Here is a 23756-nt window from a genome sequence, read left to right on the forward strand (position 1 = left end):
AGGACAAAATTATAAGAATTGTGTCTACTGAGGTAGAAATTGTGGATCACGTTATTATTAATAAATCTCTTACTGTAGTTCAAACAAGAGGTATGCATCTACAAGCAGTGTCATAAAACTAAGATCTAGCTTGTTCAAAAGCTGTATTTCATCATTGTCATTGTAAACTTTTCACATTTTCATCTTCTCTGGAACCACTGGGCCAATTTCAACCAAGCTTGGTACAGAGTACATATACTGTATCTGTGGGTGAAGGGTATTAAAGTTTGTTGATTGATTGTTCAACATCCCACTCGAGAATGTTTCACCCATATGGAGACATCACCGGTAAAGGGCTGCAAAATTTAGGCCTATGAGCAGGAAGGGATCATTACTGTGCCACACCTGCTTTGACATGGACCTTGGTTTTTGCAGTCTCATCTGAAGGACTGCCCCATTTAGTCACCTCTTACGACAAGCAAGGAGTACTGAGGACCTATTCTAACCCAGATCCCCATTAAAGTTTATAAAAATGAAGAGCCACACCCCCTTCAAAGAGTAGATGCCATAATGAAGGAAAACTGAACATTAGATAAGTGTTGTAAAAAATCTTCTAAATAACCACTGCAGCAGAGATGCCAAGTTCAAGCTTCTTTATTTAGTGTAAATTCAACTTTGTTTCAGCTATGACCCTTGAATCAAATCAATAATGGTACCAGTGGGGGTGGGGGTGCAAGTTAAAATTAATCTTCTCCAGAACCACTTCGCCAAAGATCAAACTTATTTTAATTACCAGAACACAAATCATCTTTGGGTTATAAGCTTACTCAAATAGTCACACCCCTTTCCAATTGAAAAAAATGCAAAAATGAAAAAATATGGCACTGTCTTTTCTTGGCACAATGTATGCTTGGTAAAAGGGGATTTACATTTGTACAAATGAAGGACCACGCTCCTTTCCAAGGGAAGATAATAGTGGTATCTATGCATAAACACATAGCCAATTTCAATCAAACTTGGAACAAAGGATTCCAAAATAGAGAGAAAACATTCTTTGAAAAAAAAAAATCTCTCAGATTCAGTGAGCAAATTTCAACCTAACTTGGTGTAAAGTATTACTGGGTAAGCAGGGGGGAAAATTGTTCCAATGAAGGGTCAAACCCAATTCCAAGGGGAGATATTAGCAAAATAGTGAAAAGATGGTTTACTTTTCTAGAATCAATGAGCAAATTTTAACCAAACTTGGCATTAAGTATTATTGGCTAAATGACCCCCCTCCCCCATTAAGAAACTGTTGAAATAAGGCACTTTTTCCACATATAAAAGATTTAATCAGAGGTTCTGACTCCAGAGGTGGCCAAACTTGGTATGTAGTATTTAAATGTAAAACAATTTGAAGGAGGTATGCTACACCAGAGCAATTTGATATGGATAAAAAGTGGAGGATATGTACAATGTTTTGAAATCGAAAATTTTCAAAGTTACTTTATTTAGTCAAAAAATGCAGTTTTAGTCAAAAGCAATTTTTAAAAAAAAATTTAGAACCCCTGCTGGACTTGTAACCCGTGATCTACAGTTCAGTAGTCGACATGCTAACCTACCGAATGACTCAATAACTTTTTAAATGAATAGACAAATATTGCTAATCTTCATGTTTTAAAAGGAAGGATGTTGGCCATTATGACAATGTAGAGAATCTCTTTAATACCATCTTCTTTAATACTATTGATACCAAATTGACTAAAGTCATATCATGCTTTTTCTTTTTAGCTCACCTGAATGGTTTTGCATTAGAGGATGTAGAAAACATTCCTCTCAAAAAACACACGGGTTCAATTTATGAAATTAATCATACACAATCTTTATTCCATCTAGATGATTTCAGAAAATATCAGGATAATCAAATAAAATGTCAAAAACTTTTTTCCAATGGGTTCCTTATTCTGTGAAGGGTTCATTTGTGTGGGAGGAATTCGAGAGTGAGCACCATTTAACATTCAGTCTGAACTAGATACATACACAGTACATGTATACTTGGTATCCCAACAATCGAACTGGAACTAGAGCTTTACAATCATTACCTTCAGACTAACCCTGATAAAGATTAATATAATCCTTCACTGGTACTAGTGTGGGATAGGGAAATTCCACTGAGGGGACAAGATTACCAGCCTGGGACGAGGCTTTTCCGAGTCCTAGACAGCGAATCTTGTTCCCGATAGAATTTCCCCATTGCACACGAGTCTATAATGAAGGATTATTTTTCTCAAATTTTTACCCACTTTTTAGTGCATGAATTCAAGAAAATTTAAAATCCTCATTTGAACTTCAATGCAAAAATTGGACAGCTAGAAAGTATACTCCCAAAAAAAAACCAAGGTTGTCCACCAGAAAGCTATGTCAAATTGAAATTTAAATAAAACAATACAAAATATTTTACTTCACCGTGTAACGTAAATCATAGAAAATATGACATTATCAAATGACGTCGCAGCAGTGTGAGACAGAAAAATCTCACATGGGTAAAGTCGATTTCACACTGGTGATAATGTACTTCCTTTACCCTCAGACTAACTCTGATAGAGATAACAAATTCCATTATGTTTTACTTCCTTTACCCTCAGACTAACCCTGATAGAGATAACAAATTCCATTATGTTTTACTTCCTTTACCCTCAGACTAACTCTGATAAAGATAACAAATTCCATTATGTTTTACTTCCTTTACTGCTGCCATTTTCTGGTGCCTGAAGCACGGAGATACATAGCAAATTACATGATTACACACAATAAATAATGTTTACACTAAGCTATTTCTACATGACTAGTAAAAACATGATTCCATTTTACATAAAAAGAGTCACAACCTTTCCTGGCTATACATTGGAGTTTGTGATTTTTATAAAACCAAGAATTATATCATACAAGTGTAATCCATGCCAAGAGAGAGGCCAATTACAATAACAAAACTGAATAGTTAAAATATCTCATGTTTACATAGCAACATTATATATACATATCAAAACTACAACACACATAGTTGTATACAGTTTACCTTTTGTATATAGAAATGGAATATCAAAAGTTAATGCAGTATACTTAACTCTGACATGAATATCCGGAAAATACATATCTTAAAATGGAATTTTACAATGTAAATAGTGTATGAAGATGCAGAATGTTGTAAATGTCAAATCACATATCTCAGTAAAATTCTGCCTTTATTCGAGAATATCTATCAGAGTGCTAAGGAAACTGATCAGCTACAGAGTTAATGTCCCACGTTAAACCAGTTTTTGCTTTTCAAGGGCTTCCTATCGGCCTGAAAAAGAAAATTATATTGATTACTAGGCGATTCCAAACACTTCACATATTACAATGAAAAAAATTAAAATCCTCAAGTTACCAGAGAAATATAGAATAATTTGCACATCTGTTCATTGATTCTTTTTTCTCAGGAGTAAAGTACATGTATATCAAAACAAACTTTAAGTAACCATATTATGCATGCATAAATCAAACCCATGATTAGATTGTGTCTAGAAATGAAGATGGTGTCAAGAATTGTTAATCAACATCATCTGAACTGCTGTTTATGCACATTCCTGTTTAGATTCTTAATAATCTTGAATGAAAACTTTACAGAACTAGAAAGCATGCACCTTAAGAATAAAGAGTGTGCCCTGTAACCTAAAGGCATTAGTGGAGGTTTTAATGACCTTATCTGTTGTGAAACACCAGACCTACCAGACATACAGCTGCTGGCTGCTCAACTCTAACTGTTACAATAAGGAAAACAGGTGACACACAAAAGTAACTAGAAAACCAACAGAAAGGGCCCCACAATAAATCGAAAAAGGGGCCCTCCTTTGCCTAATCCCAAGTACTGTGTATAAAATTTATGAAAATATTCCCAAGCAAACTTAGTTATCACACGCCATGGAAAGTGTTGACAGAGAACAGACATTGATTACTATAGGAATCCATGCATTGCCTTTAAATGAGAATCTTCTCATGTAATCTCAAGTTGCATGCCATAGAATATGCTATTATCTTTCTAATATATTTAAAAAAAATTTAAGTCCCACAAACTTGGTAAAGACAAAGACAATAAAAATTGAAAGGAGTTTCCTCTGCCTAATTCAAGTACGATTATATCCTGTATAAAATTGATGAAAACCTTTCCAAGGAATCTTAAGTTACCATGTGCCATAGAAAGTGATTATAGACGGAGTGATTACCATATGGCGGGGCCCTAACAATAAATCCCAAATAGCATCTACATTGTACGTGTATAGCCATCCTACATAGGAAATCCAGTCTAACAATGGGAAAAGATTTTCTGTAAATTCCTCCAATGTCATGAAACAAATTGAAGACAAAATATGAAGATTAACAATCTGACAATACTAAATGTACAAACATTACTCCTTTACATTGAATTCCATAGGTTTGACCCTGTGTGATCTCTTTGGAGTAGATATTCTTTGTATAAAGCTCCCAAATGCCTTTACTGGTGTAACAGCCAATTTCATTGGATCAGCTGGTATTTTGTGCTTTGATCTGACTGGTGTGTGAAATTTGCTGCTTTTCAGTTTTGTTGGTGTCTTAATTCTAATGTCTCCCTCTTTAACAGATGTTGATAGTTCAGGGTCTTTGCTTTTCGGTACAGCTGGTATTTCATAATTACTGCTTTTCATTTCAACATTTTTGTGTTGTACAGGTGTTGATGTTTTGATACATTTATTTGCAACAGGTGTGGGAAATTTGGACTCGTTCTGAGATGACTGTGATCCCTGTGCCTCAAATAACTTAACAAGATTACCCACCTTAGATGTACTCTTGGTATTTTCTTTGTTTTTGTCCTTGGGCGTAAAACCTATGCTGAATTTTAATCCGCCAAGTCTCGACTGAAAAGAAAAGGGATTCATTTATGTAATAGTGAAAACAGACATGTACCCTCACATTAACTCAAGCAAAAGGACTCCTCTGTTGGTATCTACCTTTTTAACGGATGATGAATTTTCTCTATTTGTGCTGAGTTTTGGTGTGCGGAGTTTGCCAGGTGTTTTCTTCGGAGTTTTTTTGGACTTTCTTGCACTAGAGGGTGTTTCTGGTTTAGCAGGAGTCAGAGGAGCTGATTTCTGTGGGACAGATCCATGTTTTGCCTGAAAAAGGTTCAAAATTTCTATATTTAACTCCTGCAACAAGAAACTTTGATTTTTATTAAAATCAAAATTAAAACTGGGAAAATTGAAATATACTCAGTATTCTTAAAATAACATAGAATGGTTTTGGGCTACATTAAAATGGGGCTAAATCATTCTTTTAAAGCATATAGGTAATGGGTAAAATTAACAAGGGAGTAAATTTTTCAGTATACAGTATATATATTGATTTTAAGGCCTACAGAATCAGCAGCAGATTACGTGTATTAAAATGAATTTCAGTCTACATAGTGCCTTGATGTAGTAGTAGGGAGATACATGTTTGTTTTTATATCCCTCCGAAAAATTTTCACTCGTAAGTGCCACAAATTTATACCTATGCAAGGATGTAGCAATGAAGGTTTTATAAAATGCACAAGCCTTCCACAACACAAGACATTCACTGTTTAAGTCCTGCAATTCTCACTTCTAAATACTGTGCATTTGGCAAAGGAGCAATCACTGAATATTCTAAAGGGGCAATAGTTGTGAAAGTGATGGCTACCATTTTGTCTCAAAATCTCTCAATGGCATAGGTATACATATACAATAAAAACATTTTATTTTGTCCAAAAACAAGAGAAACCTAACAAAACTATGTTAGATAATCGCTTTTAGTGTAAAGAAATATACAAGAAGAATTATTGCCTTGCAATACAATAATGATTTAATCACCAAAATTACACATTCATGTGCCTGCTTTGAGGTTAAAAAGTATTTGAAATAATTAAATACTGATGTCATTACTGAAATATGTAATACTAAGAGCAATTTTTTTTCAATTCAATTTTTGGAGACAAAACGACAGATAATGTCCCTTTAATGTCTCAAGTTTGATGCAGCTAAGGCATGAGCAAAGCTCAAACTTTAACTCACTAAGTGAATGTTGTAAAGCTCAAACTTCAACTCACTAAGTGAATGTTGTAACCACTGAGCTACCATGACAGATGTACATACTTGCTTAATGCTCCGAAGATGCATGGATGATTTTGTATCGTCTTCATCGCTCAGCTGTTCGTTTTTGCGTTTCTTGCCACTAGGCATCATGCTATATCTCAGTGCATCATCAGTGAATTCCTGAGGCTTGACGTGCTGGGTTTCTACAGGGTAAGATGTTTTAAGGTGGGCTGGACAGAGGGTGTTTCTCCTTTGTAGTTCTGTCAGTCTATTCCATTCGAATTCCTCTGGCTCATCCTCACAGTGGAACACACCACCTGCAAATACATGTATGTGTAATTTAAACAACCTTGGTATCATCTAAAGGCAATATAAGACCTATATGTAGATAAATTTTTACTAGGGGTGTGCAATATTACTGGTATATTGATATTATGCAATGCAAAAATCAAATACCAGTATTCTGTGATGTAATATTGATATCTAGAAATAATCAAGAATCATAAGAAAATTATAAAAAAATTTTTTATCAAAATTAATCATCTGCAATATTATATATTGCAATATTCAAAGTAAAACATTGCAATATATCGCAATATGATTTTCACTTGCAATACCAAACTCTAATTTTTACACACACACATGCGCACAAAACCCCACTTAAAATGTTATGTTGGGTGTGCAGGTAAATATAACATGAAATCTTAAATGGAAAAATTAATAGCTAAAGCAGGCCATTAATGGCATCTACTGTACTTTACAAATTTTGATATGAATTGTAGTGGATTTCCGGATGTTTTGTGATCAAACTGATTTTTTGATTGATAATATTTTGAAAAACTCTATGGATTTATAATCGTACAAATGATATCAATTTATATTTGTGTACCCAAATTTTGTTTAATAAGTACAAGTACTGAACACAGTATCCATTTCTACAAAAGACCCTACAGAACTGCTAAATTTTACGTACAGTAAAGATAAGCAGGTGTGCAGTAGTTGTATAGTACTGGATCTGTGGAATACTTACGTGGCACACTGGCAGTAGAGGCTGTGGAACTAGTACTGTACAAACTCTGGTTCATATCACAGCTTGACAAACGCTGGGAGTGACTCCTAAGTGACATTCTTCGCTCTGACAGGGCATCCATGACTTCACTATAAAATAATACACGATCAAAAAAAAACTTTTTAAATTCTACACTGAAAAAAAAAAAGGATTGAAAAATAGTGATTCATCCCATTCAAACATTCTTTTATATATCTGCACTTAAATTATATATCCCCACCAGACATTAACAATGCACACACAAGACAGTGCTTAAAACATCACCAAAAGTAATCAGATACAATGGCTCAAACTTCAAAGTTCTTGATCTCTCAAAGTGAAATCATGGTCCCAATAAAACTCTCCATATAACTTAGCAAATTTACTCACATTAACTTTTGATCTTTCAAAGTGAAATTTTGGTCATGTAAAACATATTTTATTCTTTTGAACTCTTGATCTCTCAGAGTGGTGGTAGCATGTAACACCATCAATCAATAAATTTTTTTTCTGCTTGGACCTTACCTGTATAACAGTGAATAACTAACACTGGTTTGGCAGTGTTAATAAGGTGCTTAGTATTGGGGTAAGTAGTTTATTACTTAATTGGTCCATTTTAATTCTGCATCTATGCTTTGTTATTGTTGTATACTGTGTTAACCTGACACTAAGACAGTACTTTTGAGAAAATAATTTAGAGACATGCCAATGAAACATTGTTAATTGTTATACCAGTACACCTAAAAAAATATCCTATATAAAACTAATGCAATTTGGAACCAACGTTTTAACTGTTAAACCAGCTACCACACTCGTGGTCTTTTGATTGGTCAACAGTTTACGAACTGTTGACCAGTCAATAATCTGCTCTACTTTTATTAGATACACAAGTCACACAATTCTTGGTCTGCTGCTTTGTTTAAGTAATGGTGTGGTTCACTGATTTGACTGATGATGAAATGCAGAAATTATTAGATGAAATGGAGGAGAAACTCAAAATTGTAATTATCAATTAGGGTATTGGGTATGTTTTCTTTTAAACAAGTGGACATGGAGATAAATGTACTCGATCACACTGTCCTGTAAAAGTTCCTAGTCAGCTGGTAAAAACAGCCTAAAATAAGAAGGTGTATAACAAAACAGTCAGAGACTGTGTTTTGTTTGACCCGAGAATGAATCTGTTGTCGTCAGCCTAAGCCTTCCGGCAACAGATCCGTTCTCAGGTCAAACAAAACAGGTTTTGTCCGAGGATCAAGTCAATAACTGTATATCATAAGAATGTGTGCTTTGTTTAAAGTGACTGAAAATTATAGCGATTATGTTCTTTATAGTTATTACAGGATTAAACATTCTTTTTGAAGAATTTATCGATGTGTAAACTCTGGACATTTTACCCACAAACTGAATAAAAGTGTGAAGCACTTTTATGTTAAGTTTGTGAGTAAAATGTCCAGAGTTTACACATCGATAAATTCTTCAAAAAGAATGTTTGATTCTTATAATTCCAATTTGTTCCCTGTATTATCAAATTCAATAATTTGAATATTTTCCCCGCACTATATGTTATTTGTTTTCAGGCGCTTATGTATACATAGCGTTTTTGGATTTACTGATATGTAAATTCTCGTTTAGATTTATTTTTGTCCAATCAAAACAATTGTAATAAATAACATTGGAATTATTGAATGTGAAACTTCATTATCGATGAGAAATTTGTCTTGTAAGTAGGTACATGTACAGTGTATGTCTAAATAAACTTTGAAAATTATTAGTATTTTTACAAAATTAAGTTCAGTGTTGTTAAAATAAACTCAATTATCTGAAAAAATATCAAGGAAAACATTTCAAAACAACACTAGGATGTTTTAGATATGTAATCCAGCTAATATTTAAAAAATCTGAACCATAAGGTTGGGGACCTTTAATTTCCAAATTTGACTTAACCTTTGATCTCTTGAAGTTTTATGAGTTTTATGAGTTATTGAGTCACCTGTATTAAAAGTTGTTCAACAGCAAGCATACCACAGACCTTACATCAATGATGTGAAACTACTTTATTTCCCCCAATATCAAATAAAAGTTGAACAATTGTACTTGCTATGTATAAGGTTTTTACCTCTTTAGGGTTATATTGCTGACCGTTTTGAAATGTTCCTTTTTGTGTGGGGACTCCATAAAGATTGAATCATCCAAGGAATCAATGGCCTCTCGAGGCCTCAGAACCATTTTGGTTTCAGTTTGTCCAAACAAAGCATGCCCCATTTCATGATCTGAAAAAGTGTTGGAGAAAATACCTATATCATCTATAAAAAAAACCTTTAATATTTCAAAATACATTTGTGCATGTAATCTTTTAGAGTAGATTGATGTCGAAAGTATTTGGGTATTTTTTTTCATAATGTACATGTACTGTACCTTGCATTTTGATCGAATCAATAACTTTGTTCGTGGAAAACAATTCAGCATTTTCTGTAACCTTGCAACCATTCTTGTTAAGATCTCTCAGCTGTCTAGTAGCATGGTCTAACTGAACCTTCACGCTTCGGATATCATTGTCTGCAATTGGACAAAAGATTTATTACTTTAAAGGAAAAAATTACAGACAACCAATATTTATTTTAAAACAATGATGCTTTTAATGGATTTTTTTCAATAAACATTTCATTTTCAGAGAACAGTTGCCTGTGGTCCCTAACCTCCCAATTCTTATGAGTTCATTCTTTAAAAGCAGTACACAAAAGTACAGTTTAACCACTACCAAAACTTACTGAGTAGTTTGTTCTTTAAACACTCTGCTTGAAGTTCCTCCTTTATCGGGGCAAGATCTTTTTCTGCCTTATCCAGTCTCGATTTGTATGCAGCTGCTTCAGATTTCATTGCATCATAATTTTGCTAGGAAATAGGAAGAAAAGTATAACATATGAATATAGCACAAATTATGATTAGTTGTTACAGTGGTTTTGGGGCACACATGTACTACTCCACTAGCAAAATTAAAAAAAAACCCAAATAAAATCAATCAATTTTGACACTGTAGATGTATTTAATTCCAGAGTCTTAATTTCATGGATTATCATTTTTGGTTATAAATTTTATGTATGGTTTACATGAAAATAGCTTACATGCTTAAAGTCCACTGGTAAGAAATTCCACGGATTTTATGCAGTGCGTAATAATGAACATTTACAGAATTTAAGTAAAATAAAATGCCAATATGACATATTATCACTGTACCACAAATGTTTTTACAATCAAATTCAACTTTCCATACAGAATTAATGATTGGTACAGATGGATATTTCTAGAGAAATCTAATCTAAATAGTGTGTACCTTTAGAACCTTGTTATCTAAAGTGAGCTTGTCACACTTCTGGCGGAAATCTCGAGCCACATTTCTATGAGCTTCCACTTCCTGGTTCTGAATCTCAATGAGTTCTTTCTTTTTGCTGTAGTGGACTTTATAGCTGTCTAGCATTCGCTGGGCTTTCTCATTCTCCACCAGGGCTTGTTTCAACTCATTTTCCAGCTATCAAAGCAAATAAAATCCAGTTATCATTACATATGAAAACCGTACAGAAAATACATGTAATTGAACTTCTCCAATTGTCTGAAAAACACATTTAAAAAGTTTTTATTTTTCTACTAATACCGCTCACCTCATTTTTCCTTTTAATGGTTTTAGGGTACATCATTTTTTTAAACAGATCATATAATAAAAATACCCGAATGCAGAAATATCATTGCATATAGGGAAATTTACCTTTTCTTTGGTTTCTCCTTCCTCGTATAATTTTTTCTGCCAGCTGTGGATTTCATTTTTTAGAGAAAGTTCAGCATTCTCCTTCTGGTTTTGGGTCTCAAGTACCTTAAGTTCAGCTTGCTTCAATTTGTAATTAAAGTTTTCTTGGAACTTTTCAAGCTGTAAAGAAAAAATTCAGTTTATTAGTCTAATAAACTTTGAAGAATATCTTCTTTAAACATTCTAAACAGGGGTTGAAAATTTGTTTTGATGAAGGTCCAGTCTCTAGGCTTTTCCCATTTATTAGTCCCAAGCCCAATCATCAATTTCCAAAGTCCCAATATTTGTATATCAAGAGGCCCATGGGCAACATCGCTCACCTGAGTCATCTTGGCCCATATTTAAAGATTTTCCCTACATGTTCGCATGTAAAACTTTAAACCCTATTGTGGCCCCAACCTAACCCCAGGGACCATGATTTTTACAAACTTGAATCTGCACTATGTCAGGAAGCTTACGCGTAAATGTAAACTTCTACCGCCCAAAGCTTCTTAAGAAGATTTTCTTTATGTATTTGTATGTAAAACTTTGATCCCCTATTGTGGCCCCACCCTACCTCCAGGGGCATGATTTTAGCAAACTTGAATCTGCACTATATCACTTACCTTTTCAGAGTACCCTTCATTTTCTTCCTGCCATTTATCTCTTTCAGCTTCTACTGCATCAAGCTGAAAATTAAAAGTTGTAAACTCAAAAGTCATTAAAACTCCTTTCCTTCAGGATACTCAATATAAAATTTGAATTCAATTTATTCCACTATATCAGTCTTTTTTAGCAATGGATTAGGGCTATGTTACCTGTTGTTTATAACTGTTGACTTCAGCCAAAGCAGTATCTCTCTCTTCTTTGTACAGTTCCACTTCTTTCTGTAAATCCCCAGTGTTGTGGGTCTGGTTTTCAATGTCTTCAGAGAGACATTGGACTTTATCTTGTAAGAACTGAATGTCTTGTTGAAGCGTTGAAATCTGTTGACAAGAACTGGCAATGTCTGTCTCCTTCTCACTCGCTGTCATTTGTAACTGTGCTATAGCTATGTTTCGTTCCTTGATGACATTGTCTTTATCCATGATCTTGTCCTTGAGTTCACGAGTAATGGACTTCAGCTCCCTATGGCTAGTCAGCTCTTCTGTAAGGAGATCCTCTAATTTTTTAGCTTTTCCTCTTGCATCCTCCACCTCCCTCTGTCGCTGGGCAACCCTATTTTCCAGATGAGACACGCGATCTTGAAAGATGAGCCTCTGATTACTAAGCATGCCTTCTTTTTCAGCCACCATGGCCTCATATTGATGAGTCATCTGGTGGAGCTTCTCTGTCATCTCCGAGCTGTAGTTTTCTTTAACCTCCTCAGAGGCCCTGGAGTATTCATTTTCCAATTGTGCGAGCTGTGCTCGCCAGTAAGACTCTTTTTCCTCAAGTTTCCTGTGAGTTTGATTCTCTAACTCTTGATAACGTTTTGTTCTGAAGTCCACATCCTCCTGCAGTTCTTGTATAGTTTTCTCAAACATAGCCTTCATTTCTCTCTTAGCTTCCCTCTCCACCTTACACTGCTTCTCCAGCTCTACTATTGTTCTTTCATTGGCCATCCGTCTATCCCGAGCATCCTTAAGTTCATGATTTGTTGCTGTAATGTCTACTACTAAACTCTTTAATTCTTCTTCACTTTTTTGCTTTAATTGTGAATTCTCCTCTTTCAAAGCTGACACATTCTCCTGGTGTTCTTCACACAATGTCCTAATTTGCTCTCCATATTCACTGATTACTTGTTTCTTTTCCTCAACAGAGTTTTCATAATCTAATCTCAGTTTCTCTGCCTCCGTTTCCTTGCATTCAAGTTGTTTGTTGGCTTCACTAAATTTTTCAGACATATCCCCGAGTTGATTAAGATTCTGTTCCTGTTGAGATGTCAATTGGTTTACAGAGGTTTTTAATGTCTCTATCATTTCACACAAGCTCTGTTTTTCTTTCACAAGATTGTCACATTCATTAACTTTCAAATTCAGTTCATTTTCCATATCATTGTTTCTGGATATTAGGGATTCCAATTCACTCAAGGTATTTGAATTTTCTACTCTTATTTGTTTCAAAGAATTCCTCAGATGTTCTGAATTTTCATTCAAGTCCAAAATCATTTTATCAAGATCACTCTTTTCTTCTAAAAGTCTTTCGGAAATGATTTTTTCCCCAGAAAGATTGCTTTCCAGGTTTTTATTTCTCTCTTCTAACTGTGTTATGTACTGGCCTTTCTCTTTAAGTTCAGCAATAAATTCTCGTGTTTTTGAGTTGAGATCAGACTCAAGACTAGTGATTTCCTCTGTAAGAGTCTCAACCTGTCTTTGTGCCTCATCTTTCTCACTAACAGATGAATGCAAATTTCTCTTCTCTGTCTCCAGCTCATTGTGAAGGTTTATTACTTGACCTTCCAAATCCTGGTTTCTGCTTTGGAGTGATTCCCTTTGTTGAGATTGATCATTTAATTGACAAGACAGAGTCTGAATTTCAGTTTCCAATCTGTTGTTTTTCTCTTTCAATCTCTCACATTCTGAGGCAGATTGCTGAATGACAGACTGGCTGGCAAATGTTTGCTTTGTTAGGGAATCAACTTCTTCTTTCAAACTTGTGATCTTCTGCTGCAATTCTTGAGCCTCCTCTTCATGGTCATAGATTATTTGGACTTGCTTAGCTTTATCAGTGGTTAGCTGATCTATCTGCGTCTGAAGTTCATCTCTTTGTGCACGGACATCCCCCAAGCTGCTCCTTAAATTTGCCACCAGACCATTCAGTTTATTCTTTTCAACTTCAAGAGAATCACACTCTCTGGACAATTGTCCAACTGTTGTTTCCATATCTTGCAGACGTTTTTCAAACTGATCCCTTTCAGTCTTCATTCTGTTCTGTGCTTTGTTAAGGTTCAATTCTCTCTCTTTCATTTCTTTCACCTTCTTTTCCAGTTGTTGGATTTTCTGCTGGAGTTGTTCATTGTCTGCTTGCTTGACCTCCGCAATCTTCTTCACTAGTGCCATCTGGCCACTGTTTTCTTCCAATGTGTCTTGTTTCTTCTGAACCTCTTCTCTTACTGTTTCAAGTTCTGCCTCTCTATGATTTAAATGCTGACGTAACATCAATACTTCTACATTTATCTTCTGGTTCTGCTCACTTGCTACCTCATGTTGCCTGAGCTGCTCCTGGTGGAAATCAATCTCTTGCTGTAGACGATTTTCAAGGTCATTTCTTGTCTGCTCCAATCTATTCAGTTCCTTCTTCATCGTCTGTTCCTTCTCCATTGAAACCATTTGAAGATTTTCGTGTTCACTTTGCAACTTTTTGTTCTGTGATGTTATCTTAGAAATGTCATTTTTCATATCATCCACAGTATTCTGCATATCTGATTCCAAGTTCTTGTAGCTAGTTTTCAGTTCCAAAATTTCCATCTTGAATTCATCATTTTCTTGCCTCGTGTTATTCAAAGATCTCTGCAGTGTCTCAATTTCACACTTTTGTCTATTCACTTCCATGGTCTTATTCTCAGAGGAACACTTCTCAGCATTGTAGTCACTTTCTAGATCACTCACCCTGTTACTGAGGAACACGTTTTTCTCCTTTTCCCTCATCCAATTTGTGTTCAAAGACTCAAACTTCTGTTCCTTTTCTTCGATTTTAGCTTTGAGTTCACTCAACTGCTCCACAGATTTCTGATTGTCATGAACACTCAACTGGTGCTTGTCCTGCCAAGATGACAGCTGGCTCTGAAGTTCCTCTAACTGAGACTTATTCTTAACACTCATGTTATCGATCTTTTCTTGAAAGTTCACACAGTTAGCTTTTAATCTTTCCTTCTCACTCTGCAGTAGACTGAGATCTTGTGTAAGGCTGTTCCTTTCCTCTTGGTGCTGGTCTTGCTCCTCCCTGCTTTGGGACCTCATGGCCTCCAGTTGCTGCCTCAACTCCTCAATACTTTGATCCCTTTGAGTGATCTCCCATTGAGTTGATTCCTCCTGCTGTCTGGCCTCACGTAGCTGAGCATTTAGTTTTTCCTCTGTCTGCTTTATTTCCTCTTTCAATTGTGTCATTTCCTCTTTTAGAGCTTTTATTACATTGTCTTTGGTCCATCGCTCATTCTCCAGAACAATTTCTGTCTGTTTCACGGAGTTTTGTGCAGCTGCAAGTTTAGTTTTCAAAACCTCTTCTGAATTTCGAGCTTGCCCAGTTTTGGAGTCAAGTCGAATCTGAAGGTCCTCTATCTGAATCATTAATGAGGCCTTTTCTTTATTCAATGACTGTTCCAGAGACTTTTTTTCAGATAGAACTGTATCATAGGATGTTGTCATTGTCTGTCGTCTAGTCTCATGCATTTGCTTTTCACGTTCAAATTCCTAAAACATAAATAAATCTATTAGAGCATAATCTTAATTTTCAACAACTCATACAAGAACAGAAAGAAATGATTTGATGTCCTGTTTATAAAAATTTTAATCTACAAAGTAGGATATATACTGCCTTTCTCGTACTTCATTATTTTTAAAGAATTTCCAAATATTAACCTTTCTATCATTGAATTATTGAATTCAAACCCAATGACCATGTAACATAGAATTCAATGGAAAACTAAACAAGCTGCAGAACAGCGAAAGTTAAAATAATTCATTAAAGGAAATCCATCGTTACAGCACTGTGAACTACAAAACTTTATTCTCATCATTGAGTCTATTCAGTTTGCAAATGTGTCAATTACTTCTGTTAGTAGCGTGTACTCTGCTTGGTTGCGGGCCAGCTCCTTCTTCAGACTCGTAATAGATTCCTCCATCTCCTGACAGCGTGTCTGCAGACCCTCCTCTGACAATCTGACACATGCCAGGGTCTCCTGCTCCTCTCTAAGCTTCCTGGTCTGTGATTTGATGGTTTCATCCTGTTGCTGAGAAAGCTGCTGACTCTTAGTAAGCTGAAATTCTAAACTGGTGGCCTTTGACTGCATTGCATCAAATTCACTCTGAGCTGCCAGTAAATCTTTGTGAACTTCAGAAAACTTTGTCTAAAATAAAAAAAAATTCTGTAATTATATTTAAGCATTGCATACAGTAACTACCGATACTAAAAAAAATTTCCTGGATTGTAATATCATGGTCTCTAGCAACTTCACTGAATAAGCTACTTTAAGTTTATTTTACATATCAGAGTTAAAAAAATGCATCTGTGGACATGCAATTAATTAAGTAAATGCAGATTCTTGCTTTAGTGAGATCCCTGGAACTAAGCATACAATCTGCTCCAAGTAGTCAATGCAAAGAAATAAATAGGACTTGTCAGCAATATCTTCTCTTACCTGATAAGTTTCTTTGGCTTCTGTCATTTGCAGCAGATCTTTTTTCACTTGATCGTGAGCTATGGGGTCAATCCAGGCAGACTTCAACTGATATAACTCGGCCTCTAGGTCTCGGATCCGGATATCCGTTACCACTCCCATGTTTTCTCCAGTACTTCCACCCATACCTACAAAAAACAAAGATTGCAATATCACTTGTTTAATCCAATTTTCAAGGAATATGCTGTTAAGTGCTCTTCCTTATGGACCTTTCTATGGGTTAACACATATCAATAATTCCTTAAAGACCCAATTTTAAGTTAACACCCCCAAATTATAAGCTGCCTGTCAATCAAACATTTAACAATAGATCTCAGGTGGAGTGACATCTGCAGACACTGTGGTCTGGAGCTACCCCAGAGAGGTGTTTTGATAACAATAACATTCAGTACCTACAGGCATTCTTTAGATGTTGAGGAAGCCCAGTATACCTGAGTTTTGATAGCATTGACCTGTCCACAACTGCTATTTTCTTGTAATTCAATTGTTGTTAAAAAGACCCCTGAACAATGCAATTTCAATATAATTGTAATTTCTCCCCCTCTATATACATGTACATGCATAATAAATTACACAATCAGAAATCAAACAATAATTTGCACAATAATTCTTAAAACTTGTAACTTTTTGAAATAATTTATGTCAATTAATGATACCTCAATGACTGAGAGTAAGAGAGAGAGAGAGAGAGAGAGAGAGAGAGAGAGAGAGAGAGAGAGAGAGAGAGAGAGAGTAGAATGTGTGTCATCTACCCGTAGGAATACAACCATTATTCAAACACTATGACCACAGAAACTCTGCAGAGGTCCCTGAGACAGGTCCTGTGTATATCAAAACTATAAAAAAGCAGGGACAGGTAGATTTCTACCATGTTCTGTCTGGATCACCTCTGTCTCTGTGTATTTCTTTGAGTGCCATGGGATATAGCAATTAACACCTTGGTAGACCCTGGCCACTCCAGGCAAATAACATCTGTCTAGATAAGGCTCTGCCTACATTTTCACTAACCATAGGGTCATGAGATGGGTCTTTAAGCTTGAGGTCCCAATCTCAAGAAACATATCCAAGACAAACTTGTGGTGTACATGTTTTGATGCCTTAAAGAATAACTTACCAGTTGCAGCAAACATTTCTTCCAGTTCCTCTTTCTCTCGTTTCATGTCATTAAACTGTTGAATTGCACCATGTCGTGCCTCATTCATGGTGGACAGTTGTCCCTTGAGGGCCTCTATTTCCTCAGCTCTGTGCTGAAGTGTTGTTTGTAACATGGAGATTTCCACTTCCTGTGTGTGGCATTTGCTACGGTACTCATGATGACTCTTTTTCAAGGATTCCAAGCTGTGCATCTACAATTGCAGAAGGAACAGTTTTTAGAACCAAGTGATGAATTTAGTCATTTCTGAGGCATTCTGTTCATCAGTTCTTGTTAACCCATTTTATGGACTTACAGCTTCTTCCATCTGATTTAACTGTGTCAAGGTTTCTTCGTGCTGCTTCTCAAAATATTCTTTTTGTTGTTTCATTTCTAGAAAGTCAGTCATTTTAGCCTTGCAACTGTTAAAAAAAGAGAGAAATTTTAAAAATACAGACATTTACAAACATAACAAAATAAAAATTCAATTGGCAGTCCAATATGTATTCTGACAAAAAATAACTTTAAGGGACTGGTTCACGATTTTTGAAAAAAAATATATTTCATTTTTGATGTTAAACATTAAAAATATAATTGATTTAATGTTGACAACCAAAATTTTGACCTTCTGAACACAATAATAAAAGCAATATTTTAGCCTTAAATCTGTGTTTATGTAAACAAAGACTCGAGTCTTTTCATGCATACAAACAAACCAGTGAAATGTTAATTTTGTAATACATTTGCATCTTAATTTTGCATAGTAACAAATTTTAACTTTAAGATGACACACTTTACCCAAAGAATGCTTGAAAAGTGAAAGAAATGATAAACTTAGATCGATATCCATTTCTTTTGAAAATTTTGTAAACAATAACATACTGCAATCTTTGATTACAAAACAAATAATAAACTCTCTAAAATGAGCTTCTGTGATAATGTATAACCTTAATTTCTATGTGAAACCTTTGAAACACATTAGACAATAGATATTGATCAATAAAAGTGAAAAACAAAATTTTGGGGAAAATCGTGAATCAGTCCCTTTAATGTAATATTCTCACCTTTGTAAATCCTGATTCAGTTTTTCATTGAGATTATGCACTTGGTCCAGTTCATCAACAGCATCTTGTAGCTTTCTCTGTTCTCTAATAGCTACCTCTAGCTCTCTTATTTTGAACTCTGAAGATATATTAACATTTCATTCTACATACATGTACATTAATTTGCATTGCATTACACATAATCAGTTTCTTTGAGCTTATCACCATCCTTCTGTTCAAGTCTTTTTCCAGCAATCATTATGATATTGGAAACAATCGCAATGTTAAGCAACGAATTTACTAAAATATTACCTTTCTGTTCCAGTGTGGAACATTTTTCTTTTAGATCCATTTCCAGTTCACATCTCAGGTGTTGCTCACTGCGGAGACTGAACTCCAATCGCTTGATTTCTCTGTCCTTCTGTCGAAGCTGTGCCTGTAAAAAAAGAAGAAAAAAAAGACCATAGGATATAAAACAGTACGAAAATAATAAAAGATATAGTTCAAGATCAAATATGTTAAGCAAAATTACAATATGCAACTACATGTATCATCATACTTGATCTAAATGAACAGGAGGAAAAGAACCGACACAAGGCAATTAAATATCAGTAAATTCATTAAAACTTGAATACAGCACGCATTCTTAGAGGACCTACCTTCTGCATGAGCTGAGGGGAATGCATGAGGTCCCCAAACGAAGCAGGTGTTGGGGAGTTGAGGGACATCATGCGAAGTGGGGAGTTGATTTCCAGTACAGAAAGGTTAGCGACACTACTGTTGTGATGACCAGGAATTGGACTGTCTCTTATAGAGCCTGACATATCAATAACAATCTACATGAGGAAATACATTATAACACAAGTACACGTTAGGTCACAACACACACAATGGATTAGGAGGAAATACACATTATAACACAAGTACACATTAGGTCACAGCACACACAATGGATTAGGAGGAAATACACATTATAACACAAGTACACATTAGGTCACAGCACACACAATGGATTAGGAGGAAATACACATTATAACACAAGTACACATTAGGTCACAACACACACAATTCATAACAGTTGCAGTAAACTAGAGCTCTGCTATAATTCAAAATTACTTGTAGACAAGGGACAATTGCATGTTTAGTTTGACCAAAACACTTATAAATAACCAGTACCTTGCAGTCCAAAGCATTAGTAAAATGTGAAAAAAAAATTAAGCTCTATTTATATATCACAAGTCCTGATATGTATTGTTCTGTGTTTAAACACTGGCTTGAGGCATCACTAACTAATTGAGAATGAGATGATTATGAGAGATGTGTGAAATTGTCAACACCTTGTTAAGGGTAAATTTCTTACCTCAGGACTCTTGTATAAACAAGCACTGAGGTGAGGTGAGGTGTTTACAATTGCTCAGGCCAATCAGTGAACAATGGAGTTATTCAGTTATCATCAAAACAATTTCAAGCAGATTAAAAGATTAGTACATTGATAGTAGTATAATAAAATGGATTCAAAATGATAAAAGTAAGATTAAATGATTCATCATTTATTTCCTTTATATTAGAGATTTCTGTAATTAAAATGAAAATGCAGACAAAGTACAAGTGAGAATATATATACAAGCAGCTGCATTAGAGTAGGTACAAAAGGTAATAAAAGTGTGGAATGTGAACAAAATTACAGACAAAACACTGTTTAACAGTGACAATGAAGTGATACACACATAAAATATGGTATGACAAGAGTGTTTCTAAAGTGTAGGTTTCTGGATATTGCGGGTTCTGTCATACTGTTTGATTAAGTCTTTTGTAGAGAGCCCATGCGCATACAATACATTTCCAATTTAACTTTCGGAAAAGTGTCTCCTGATCCTGAGACAACATAATGTGAATAGTGCGTCTTAGGAGGATGAGATACAAGTCAGGATCAACAAGGCCACAAAGTTCAGCACCAAGATGAACACAAGTTCAATTTGTGAAGACATCCCATAATTCTTGATAAGACTCAAGATTGCAGAAAAAGAATATACCACAGTATTTGAAATTAGTCACTGGCCCGACAACCAAGTCCAGTAAAATTGGAGTTAGGCTTGTAAAATTATTACATATGCAAGATCGTCAGGCTGTGCTTTTCATAAATATCACTAACATTCTGCTGAAATTATATCACCATATTTGAAATGGAGCACTTGATAAGCCATTGACTGTAATCAGAACCAATAGTAAACATAGTGTTTCTATAAATGGTTTAATGCACCCTTGAACTCTGTCTTTTTCAAAACTGAGAAAAAGTAATGTTTGATTTGGTCTAGTAGATACAGAGACTTGAATGGCTAATGCTCAAAACAAATAATATTTTTGTGAAGACTGACACATGAGACAATGTCATTTCATACATTAGACATACACAGAAAGCAGGGATGTTCAAGTCATTAGTAAATAAAAGTACTTTGTAGACAAATTTTAGATTGCTAATTTTGTTGGTGCTTTCCATAAATGTTTAAACAACACATCACTTGGAAAACTGAAAGGTGTGAAACGGAATAAAATTAATATCAGACTGGGTGCACAGATCCCATTGCCCAGTTTGAAGACGGTATACATGTATTATAGATCCAACTGATTTTCATGGAGTTTTGCAAGTATAAATTGATAAATAAAGTGCACCACCACGGCACATGATACGCCCGTCACATATTGTTAACAGTATAGATTGTACCCATTAAAACATTTTTTTTATATCAACTTAATTAAATGTCACAGTGACCTTAAAGTAGGATGCGACACACCTTCTACCTAAGATGCATTAGTTGACCAATTTTGGTGATTCTAGGTCTAATAGTTTTCAAGTTATGAGCCGGACAAGTTTTTGCCATATATGGCCATATCTTCTTAATGAAAAGTCACAGTGACCTGGTTTTAATGTGCGACATACCTTCTACCCAAGATGTATCTACAGACAAAGTTTGATGATTCTAGGCCTTGTAGTATTTAAGTTACGGGTCGGACACGAAAAAGCTAACAGACGGACGGACAGACGGATATCTTCTTAATGAAAAGTCACAGTGACCTGGTTTTAATGTGCAACACACCTTCTACCCAAGATGTATCTACAGACAAAGTTTGATGATTCTAGGCCTTGTAGTATTTAAGTTACGGGTCGGACACGAAAAAGCTAACAGACGGACGGACGGACAGACAGACAGACGGACATGAACGCCATACCATAATACGTCCCGTCTTAAGACGGGCGTATAAAAACTAGAAAACTAACAAGTCAGAAAGGGCCACAGAATAAATCTAAAAATCAAATGGGACCTTCCTCTGCCTAATCCAAGTATTATGTACAAAATTTATTAAAATATTGCCATGGAAACTAAGTTATCTTGTGCCACAGAAAATGCTGATGAATTGACAGAGAGTAATTACTAATGGAATCTGAGCATTACCTGTAAATTATATGAGAATCTACAGAGTGAATACTATAGGGCACCAATCATTCATGCATGACAGAGCCTTGATGATATAAATCTTAACAATTGACTTTCCTCTGAGTGTCATCATTGCAGGTTAAAGACCCAATTTTAAGTTGACACCCCCAAATTGTAAGCTGCCTGCCAATCAAACATTTAGCAATAGATCTCAAGTGGAGTGACATCTGCAGACACTGTGGTCTGGGGCTACCCCAGAGAGGTGTTTTGATAACAATAACACCAGTATCTATAGGCATTCTTTAGATCTTGAGGAAGCCCAGTATACCTAAGTTTTGATAGCAATGACCTGTCCACAACTGCTATTTTCTTGTAATTCAATTGTTTTTAAAAAGGCCCCTGAACAATGCAATTTCAATATAATTGTAATTTCCCCTCTCTATATACCTGTACATGTATTATAAATTACACAATCAGAAATCAGACAATAACTTGCACAATAAGTTTTAAAACTTGTAACCTATTGAAATAATGTATGTCATCAATTTATGATACCTCTATATTTATAACAGAAATTATTCATTGAGTCAATGACAGAGAGAGAGAAAGAGGTGTGGGTGTAGAATGTGTGTCAGTTACCCTTAGGAATACAACCATTATTCAAACACTATGACCACAGAAACTCTGCAGAGGTCCCTGAGACAGGTCCTGTGTATATCAAAACTATATAAAAAAGCATGGACAGGTAGATTTCTACCATGTTCTGCCTCTGTGTATTTCTTTGAGTGTCATGGGATATAGCAATTAACACCTTGGTAGATCCTGGTCACTCCAGGTAAATAACATCTGTTTAGATTAGGCTCAGCCTACATTTTCACTGACCATATGGTCATGAGATGGGTCTTTAACTATGGTGAGTTTTGTTTGTGCCATTGTGATTGAGAGATGAAATGAAATGTGTGAAATTGACACCTTGCCTACAAGTAAATTTCTGACCTCAATACTTCAGTATAAACAATCACAACAATACCTGTTTATACAGAGATAAAAATTAACAGTTGTCTGATTGCCCAGGGCAAGTAAAAGCTCAGTTCAAACAAGTGAAACTCAATACCCACTTGTCCAATCAGGCAAAGTGAATATTTCATTAGTTCATTATCATACTTGTGTTAAGCCCAATGAATATCAAATATAAAACCCCAGGAGTTTTAACTGAAGCGGCAAATCAAATTTACAGGTTTAATTGACGCTGACAACAATATAGTCTGCACTTGTCAGAAATTCAGTGCTATCACCAGCACTTCATCTTTTCTTACCGGTAATACAACTTTATACAGAATTGATAACATCCATGCACATTTAGATTGAATTATCAAATAACAACTGATTTGTTACACTTTTGAAATGTTGTGTATTAAATTGGGGAAAAAAACACCAATATTCAAAGCATTTAAATTGAATTTGAGTGAAAAATTTTGAACAACAAAGTTTTGCATTCGGACAATTGAAAGTTTGAATGTAATGCCCAAAGTTAAAGGTCATAGGAAATGGTTTTAAACATTATGTTATAAGAAATGTATGTACAATACATGCAACATACATACAGTAAAATACAACACCTATGATAAATTGATTTTTCAGAAATATCTGTTGTTAGAAGAAAATACAAATGTAAATCTATTAGATTTTCACTCACAAAAACTGTATTATATTAAAGAGCACTACCATATATTTGACATTACAATTTAAGGATAATTGTTTGAAAAAGCAAAACAATTTTACTCGATTCATTGCATATCTTAATTTCTTGTTGAAGTTATCACACTCGAGACCAGACATTTATGGTGAACACAAAACTACA

At 35.0% G+C, this 23756-nt stretch overlaps 1 protein-coding gene across 5 annotated transcripts in view; it reads right to left on the minus strand.

Moving 5' to 3' along the window:
* Positions 1-2687: 2687 nt before the first annotated feature.
* LOC125651592 (nuclear mitotic apparatus protein 1-like) overlaps positions 2688-23756 on the minus strand; it is a 31954-nt gene continuing 10885 nt past the window's right edge. For 4 of the 5 annotated variants that reach the window (XM_056153038.1, XM_056153035.1, XM_056153034.1 and 1 more), the window contains 18 exons: positions 19121-19278; positions 18774-18897; positions 18483-18600; positions 17735-17840; positions 17401-17632; positions 16248-16414; positions 15660-15956; positions 11728-15300; positions 11536-11598; positions 10892-11050; positions 10463-10657; positions 9900-10023; positions 9547-9687; positions 9248-9401; positions 7114-7241; positions 6144-6400; positions 4983-5147; positions 2688-4889 (listed from right to left, as the gene is read on the minus strand). In XM_056153038.1, the coding sequence (XP_056009013.1) occupies positions 4404-4889; positions 4983-5147; positions 6144-6400; positions 7114-7241; positions 9248-9401; positions 9547-9687; positions 9900-10023; positions 10463-10657; positions 10892-11050; positions 11536-11598; positions 11728-15300; positions 15660-15956; positions 16248-16414; positions 17401-17632; positions 17735-17840; positions 18483-18600; positions 18774-18897; positions 19121-19278 (6647 nt within the window). In that variant the 3' untranslated portion in view covers positions 2688-4403. The remainder of the gene's footprint in view (positions 4890-4982; positions 5148-6143; positions 6401-7113; positions 7242-9247; positions 9402-9546; positions 9688-9899; positions 10024-10462; positions 10658-10891; positions 11051-11535; positions 11599-11727; positions 15301-15659; positions 15957-16247; positions 16415-17400; positions 17633-17734; positions 17841-18482; positions 18601-18773; positions 18898-19120; positions 19279-23756) is intronic. The other variant, XM_048880252.2, reaches the window with a different exon arrangement.

The sequence above is a fragment of the Ostrea edulis genome, chromosome 1, assembly GCF_947568905.1.
Source record: "Ostrea edulis chromosome 1, xbOstEdul1.1, whole genome shotgun sequence".
NCBI classification, from domain to species: domain Eukaryota; kingdom Metazoa; phylum Mollusca; class Bivalvia; order Ostreida; family Ostreidae; genus Ostrea; species Ostrea edulis.